The sequence below is a fragment of the Galeopterus variegatus genome, unplaced genomic scaffold (genome assembly GCF_000696425.1).
Source record: "Galeopterus variegatus unplaced genomic scaffold, G_variegatus-3.0.2 Scaffold1653, whole genome shotgun sequence".
Lineage (NCBI taxonomy): Eukaryota > Metazoa > Chordata > Mammalia > Dermoptera > Cynocephalidae > Galeopterus > Galeopterus variegatus.
The window spans coordinates 343,510-351,205 of NW_007727764.1; the positions used below are offsets into that span (position 1 = coordinate 343,510).

A 7,696-nucleotide genomic window follows, 5' to 3' on the forward strand; every position below is an offset into this window, starting at 1 on the left:
GACCACAGAAAAGTGATAGTGGATAACAGAGAGGTGGCTGTGTGAGAAGCTAGAAAAGAAAGGTCAATTAGAACATCATTGTGAATTGCTTGGATTTAGAATATGGGCAGTCTTCTAATACGTCAGTAACCCCCGGTAGAGTATTTTCTTTGTTAACATCACACCAGTGAGAACACTGCAGCCATCTGAAGGCCTTATGTATGTGTAGGGAGAAATATCCTAGCACACCTCAGTAGCCTCTGAGGATATCAACCTGCAGGGTAATTAATAAAATCATCTTTACAGTGTTGAATTTGAGTCTCCAAAAAGGTTTAAATTATTTTAGAGAAGTGGGAGAGTTTAAAGACGATTTTAAACATGTTTTATGGTTTCCTGAAATTAGCAATTTATTGAGGGAGAAAGGTGCGGCAAACAAAATTATATTACAACTTGATAACTTTTTAAAAAACTATGATATAAACAACATGCTTTGGGTGATCAGAAAAGAAAGGAGATTGAGTCTTGAAGGATTAACTGTGAAGGAAAAGTATAGGTGGTAGGTACATAGGAGCAATAGGAAGGCAAGTGCCCTCACCTAAGGCCTTGGCAATAAGGTTGCTTTCTAATAAGCAAACTATAATATGTTCACACCCTGTTCAGAACCAGCACTTTAATTTTTCAGAAAACCTCCTAGATGAGGTTAAGAATTGATGAAAATATCAATAGATCACAAGAAATCAGGTATTGATGAGGAGGGAGTGTTTGGACAGAAACTGAATGCAAAGAAAGGAGAAAGTTAGGGAGATCCAAACACTGCCCAGAAGGACAGAACACTTATGCTGTTGTGGTTTGTAAACACCTGATGTTTAGATGGACATGCCAGGCTGCCAGCCTGATGGCCTGTAAACATTGTTTCATAAAATGAACTGCCCTTACTCTGATTTCCTGTTCGTTAAGATACACTCTGATTATAATTTGCCTTCCCACCTAGATCAGTCTACAGGAAGTCAATATGTGGGTAATGCTGACATAAGCATTTGGATCCATATGACAGCTAGGGTTCTTATCATAAACTAATGTAGTTAATTGAATGGCATTATAGTTTGTCCTTTAGTCTCTTGTGAGCTTAATGTTACTCTATTGCTGAAAGATGGCTTCACTCAGGATACCCAAAAGGAAAGAAGTCCCAGTTCCTAAGTTTACAAAGCTGAGATCCAGGCCTGGAGGATGGACTGAGGTGAACTCAAGATAAATGCTGTCTCTTGGCTACCAGCCCCACTTTGAAGTAGTACAGTTTCAAGTAGAATTGTATAAGTCAGATGTGGTCGGAGAGACATATGTAGGCATATTTGAGATACTGCAAGTAGTGAAAGTATGAGAGTGGAAAGGAGGAAGACAAGGCTGAAGACTGGTTGTGAAAGGGTCTGTCCTTTTGGGCAGATGATGTTTTGTTTATTTTTATTTTTATTTTTATTTTTTGTGACCGGTAAGGGGATCGCAACCCTTGGTGTGGTGTCGCCCACACCGCACTCAGCCAGTGAGTGCACCGGCCATTCCTATATAGGATCCGAACCCACGGCGGGAGCGTTGCTGCGCTCCCAGCGCCACACTCTCCCGAGTGCACCATGGGGCCGGCCCTGTTTTCTTTATTTTTAAAAGTAAGTTGAAAAGAAATATCATGCTTCTTTTGGTAAAACATCATTCTACCCTTTTCAATTGATTTTCAGTGAGTGGGCCTCCTTGCTATTTCTTTTAAATTCAGGCTGGATTTGTTGCTCACATAATCTTTTCTGGTTTGGTTGTATTTAGTAGGCTAGTTAAAGATGATTAGGCTATTATGTAATGACTGAAGGCGTAATAGACAGCCATCATGACTTTGGTCCACCAATTATATATATATATAATTCTAGTGATTCTGTGATTTTATCACAAGCCCTGTGCAGTACCACTTTGAATTTTTCTGCTGATGAAACTGTATAATCATAATGATTGAAAATTGTTTTTCCTAGAGGGAGCCCCCAAATCCTTATAACCCCTTTTCGTTAAGTGTATTTGCTTACTTGGAGAGTACCTCCATCTTGCTTATATCAAATTTTCATGACTCTAAAGCATCTGTGTAATGTAGCTGCATTTGAAAACAGACTTTTTAAAAACCTATGTTTTAATGAGATAGAGGTGATAGTTATTTTTTTCTCAAATGAAAAAACAGCATTATATTTGACAAATTACATTTTCTAGTGTTTTATTCATGTTTAGTGAAAGCTCAAAGTTAGTTTGTGACATCAGCTTTTACTCTCTGATCCATTAATAGCAATATCTTATTAAAACAGTAAGAGATTTTTTGGTTCAACATCTTTTTTTTTGTTTTGAATTATTATAATTTTGTTTGCCAAGTATCTGCTCACCAGTTCCCAAACTGCTCTACTTCTGAACTCTCCATAACTTTATCCCACTTAATGAGTAGGTAGAATGTTTTATTTTGGTAAAGTAAAGGGACTGATAGAGTTTCTAATCCAATTTTTAAGTTGGGTGTATATATATTAAAGTATTTCTTGTCTCCACTTAATAATTAACTTCTGTTTTATTTCTTATCAATGCCTTAGGAGAAACATATAAGCAATGAAGAAGAGCACTTAAGGAGGATGGAAGAGGCCAGATTGCAGCTCAAGGATCAACTTCTTTGTCTGGAGACTGAACAGGAATCTATTCTTAGTGTGATAGGAAAGGAAATTGATGCAGCTTGTAAAACCTTCTCCAGGGACTCAATGGAGAAATTGAAAGTAATTATGAGTTCTCATTGTACTTTAAATTTTCAGTTAGTTTTCTAATTAATTATAATGGGAATTTAATGAATGGTTACATGGTAGTCACATTTTTTATTTCAGAAAGTTTTATGAAACAAAATAACTTCTTGCATTTTTTGAATGAGGCTCTGTATCTATTGCATGGTAATGACTAGAGAAAGTGGGATATTATTCTATTGAATTGCCTGTGTTGCACTCTGTAAGAGAAAATGTCTTACAAGAGAGGCAGCAATTCTGACTAAGGAAAATATCTTTGGAGTCAAGAGGCCTGGATTTTTAATTTTTCATTATCTCAGGCTATTTTTGTGATTGTTAGTATATTACTGGATGCCATCTATTGAGTACTATATTGCAGGTACCCTAAAACAACCCTATCCCTTAGGTACTCTGATGAAATACCGCTTTAGAGAAGAGAAAATGAGGCTTGGGGGGAGGGGGTTATGTAACTTGTCTCTGGCCATACATATACTTAATTGCCAAACTGGGACTTCAAACTTTGGAGGTCTAACTCTGGAACATAGATAAGTAACCACTATGCTCTCTGCCTTCCCTATTTAAGCAAATTATATTTAATTAAGTTTTTCTATGTTGAAAATGGAATATTGCTACTCAATTTATAGTGATAGTGAAATGACAAATAAAAACAAGTGATTATGGATGTTTTGAATTCCTTGAAGCTAAGCACGTTCATCAAGTGTAGGTTCTGATTCTGCTGCATTACATACAGAGAGCATTACATTGCTTTGATATGGTCTAACCATAACACATGATAGTTCAGTATCTATTATCCCTGTATTTACTTCATTTGATGATATGGCAACACTGTGGTATTATGCTTTATGCTTAAGTACTTTTTACTTTTCAGGTGTTTCTTCTTTATATTTTGTCATCCATTTGTCTTTTTCCTCCTCTAGAATGATCTTTTCTTCTCGTAGTACTTAGTTCCCCCCTTTTTCCCCCTGTTTTTCCTCCCCATCTTTCTTTTTTTCTTTCTTAAGTGATGTTTAAAAGAAAATAAAACTATAATTCCTCTCTTGCAGTCAAAGGTTTCTTAGGATTCAACTTTAATGGAAATATTCCAACTGGTAGAATTTGGTAGAGTGGATGGAATTTTTATAATATGTATTTCTACATACATTTTTTTTAAAAAGTTCAAATTTAAGTGTGGAGAGGGCCATGATTAATATGAGAAGTAATTGGCTTTAGGGAGAAAACTGACTCTTTCAGGGCTGTTACAGGCCCTGTTACAATGCTGGTTTATTCTTTTTTCTGTCTAATGCTTTTTAAATTTAAGACTTGTCTTGTTTACGTATATTTAAAGAATGGGTGGCCTTGAAAATCCTAATTCCATCTAAAAGAAGCACATATTAACAATTCAATATTTATTCTATATTTAAATATTTGTGTCAGGATTAATTTTTCATTCATGTGGGAATATAAAATTGGTAACATTTGAATCATTTTATAAGATATATAAACTTTGTTGTGGGTAGTTGCAGGCAAAAACATTGTGTGTAGAAAGCAGATTGCTTAAATATTTTAATTCTTTATGAGGTACAAACTATCTTTATAGCATATTCCAAAAAATACCCTATTCTTTAATAGGCTTTCAGGCATGGAGTGATTGTGGCATGATCTTTCAATGTCTTCCCCTAGAAAAAGACTAGTTCAATCCAAGTCGTGGATGGAAAGTAAGTCTAAAAGAATGGAAATTCTACACTTTTTTTAAAGCATCTACATATTTTTCACTGTGGGTCTTTTCCCATTAGTAACTTCCATTGTTTTGTTCCTATAAACTTGAGAAAAAATCAGTACCCAAGAACTTAGCAATAGCTCTCACATTAAGGAAAACACCAAGGGGTTTGTTAAAGATGAAATTGATTCTTTGCTTTGGAGTTCATCTTTCAATGGAACAGTGGCAGAAAAATCTCATAAAATGTTTTCAACAAAGGGATAATTTCAGTTATTCTTTATCATTTCCTGAGTTTTGAAATATTGCTGATGAAATTTTCAGCCTTTTTATGTAGTTAGTGATTGCTATGGAATGGATTAGGTAATAGATATGTAATAAATGAGCTTGAGAAAAGTTTTGAGGATTGTTGATATTATTTCTAAATACATTTTTTTTGCAGCCACCATATTTATTACTTAGTCACTTTCGTAAATGCATGTGGTGTTTGAAAACTTAAGGAAAAAATAACAATAGACCACCACCATTATAAAACAATTAGGAAATTGTCTGAATTTAAAGATGCGTCATTCTCATAGACCAGTCTTTGATAACTTCAAGAGTCAACTAAATAGATTAGCTGTGCATCATGTCTTTATTTTATTCTCTCTTGCCATAACACATGGTTTGAATATTCATTCAGTTGTAGAGCATGAAGAGGATGGGCTTTGGGTCAAGACAGATGTAGGTTCAAATTGCATCTCTCTAAATTTCTAATGTATGACCTTGGACTAGTTATGTAATCTCTATGCTTTCTAAGAATTCATGTTTCCAATTATAAGTTGGCTCATTATGAAGATAAAATACAAAGGGTACACATTATAGTGTGAAATATCCTGCATTTAGATATTCAAGTAATGTTTGCTGTCACTGTTATGTAGTGCCTTTTTTGTAATATGTTTACATATTCATATGGCTTCTCTTTATCTTTCTTATGTCAAATGCCTGTTATAGTGCTCTTATCAAAGTAGACCTTGAAGTCTATTGATGATTCTCTTTTGATGTACAGTAATAGTGGTGTTTTGAGTGTGTTCTGTGTGCCAGACACTGTGCTAACACTCATTTTATTTGATCTACATCTTGGCCTTATGAGGTAGTTTGTCTACTTTATAACCTGCAGCTTACAGAAATTAAGCCACATAACTTGTAAGTGGTCAAGGCTATTCTCTCAAACATGAAACGATATATAAATGTGTAAAGCAGATCACAAAATATGAACATTACATATGAATCATTGTATTATCTTATTTTTGACTTTCAATTTTAAGCCCTATATCTTAGGTTACTGAAGATTTAATTGAAATGTGACATATGTGAATGGAAAAGAAAATAAATGCATGTTATAATCAATGACAAATGTATGCTTACAAATGTTCCATAACACAGTAGAGAATTGAAAGAGTAAGAAAATACTGTGAACTAGGGTGATTAGGGAAAATTTCCCTAAAAAGGCAGGGATGCCATGAGAGTTGGGTGAGATTTAGATAGAAAGGTAGATGAGAGAAAGATTGGATATAAGAATATAACACTCTTGTATATACTTGGTACAGTTTCTTTTTAAATCCTGAAGTTTGGGGACTAAACTTTTGGATGCTGTGTTGATAATTTTTATTTATATAAGTTCATGTCAGGGAAAAATCTATTTCTAATAGACTATTTCTGCTTTTTTATAGGTTTTTTCATCTGGTCCTGAAATACATTATGACCCACATCGCTGGTTAGCAGAAAGCAAGGTAATTAATCTTTGAATCCTAAAGTTATCATAATATTTATGATCTTGAAGCCATCCTATTTGGTTTAGCCATATATTTTGTCATGTAACCGAGGATATGAAGCTGTAATACTTCATTGCAGGAGAAGATATCACTGCAGCAAATTTTAGCAACCTCCATATTCCTGATTTGGAAGTTAGCTTAAATATGTAGGTATATAATGAGAATAAAGGAAGGGATAACTGTTGAAATATTAAGAACCAGATTGTCACAGAGACAAATTCTTATGCCTTTTACTTGGGAGAGACCGTGTCTCTGGAAGTGACTTCCTGGTCAGGGTGGCTGGAATTAATCTTCATTTTATACATATTACTTAATTTATTTGGTTCCTGAGGGTAAGCTCAAACAAAGCCTGTGAGCTCCTTATGGCTCAAGCAAATCCCCTTACCTCTCTTGGGGTCTTTTACAAAGCGAGAGGGGTGACCTGTACATTGTAAAGATAACTTTCCTGCTTCACAGTTCTTTGGCATTATGATTTAAATTTTATGGAAGGTGAGAAAAATTAAATAAAATTGAACAGTTTTGTAATTTTAGCAAAAATATTCTTCTACAATGTGGGATAATTATCAACTATAATATATCAGATCAACTTGAAAATTTATTACTTAAAATATATGGTAAATTATAACCAGATAAGTTGCAGATATCTATTTATTCAAGCACCAACACTTATACATTTGCATTTCTTTTTAGACTGGTTTCTCTCAGCTTTAAGATCCTAAAATGGAAAATGTTCCATCTCATTTCAATTCCATGACAAGACCACCTGAACTAGAAACTTGACCAATTATAGTTTACTTTAGGATTTCATTGCAAGAAAAACCTTAAGTTTTGTCCATTATTCTTATTTAAAAATATGAGAAAAGTGAGGTTTCACAAAATGAAAGTGACTTGTTCAGTACCAGGTAAAGAATGGAAAAATAAATTACATGCCATGTCTGACTCACAGTTAATGTCTTACCATTATCATGTTACCATCTAAAGTGTTCATTCAGAGAAGATTTACTGATTGTGTACTACATTGTGTCACACACTGGGGATATAAGGTTCCGTAAGCCGTGGACTTTGCTCTCATGTAGTGTAAAGTCTAACAGAGAAAACTGAGATGCAAACAAAATTTTAAAATCTTTGGAGTGTTATTATACTTAGATATACGTAAACATTGACAAAGGAACACAAAAGAAGAAAGAATTAATTTTGATGTTTGTGCTGGGAAGATGGGAGGGTATAATGCTGCCAGCATGTTATAGAAAGCTTCTGGAAAAAAAAAATATTTAAAGTTGGTCTTACAAAAAATATGTGGAAGTTCTCCAGTTGACTAATTATGAGTAGAACAACAGCAAGAAGATGAGAATATTTTAGTAACCATAGAAAATGCACTGAAATTGGTGAGTAAGGTACAGATGACAGGT

At 34.2% G+C, this 7,696-nt stretch overlaps 1 protein-coding gene across 1 annotated transcript in view; it reads left to right on the forward strand.

Annotated features, from left to right (window-relative positions):
• CEP128 (centrosomal protein 128kDa) overlaps window positions 1–6,245 on the forward strand; it is a gene marked incomplete at its 3' end in the record, with an annotated part of 161,188 nt that extends 154,943 nt beyond the window's left edge. Inside the window, 2 exon segments of the mRNA XM_008578266.1 lie at window positions 2,583–2,759; window positions 6,186–6,245. Of these exon segments, the coding sequence (XP_008576488.1) occupies window positions 2,583–2,759; window positions 6,186–6,245 (237 nt within the window).
• Window positions 6,246–7,696: the final 1,451 nt, after the last annotated feature.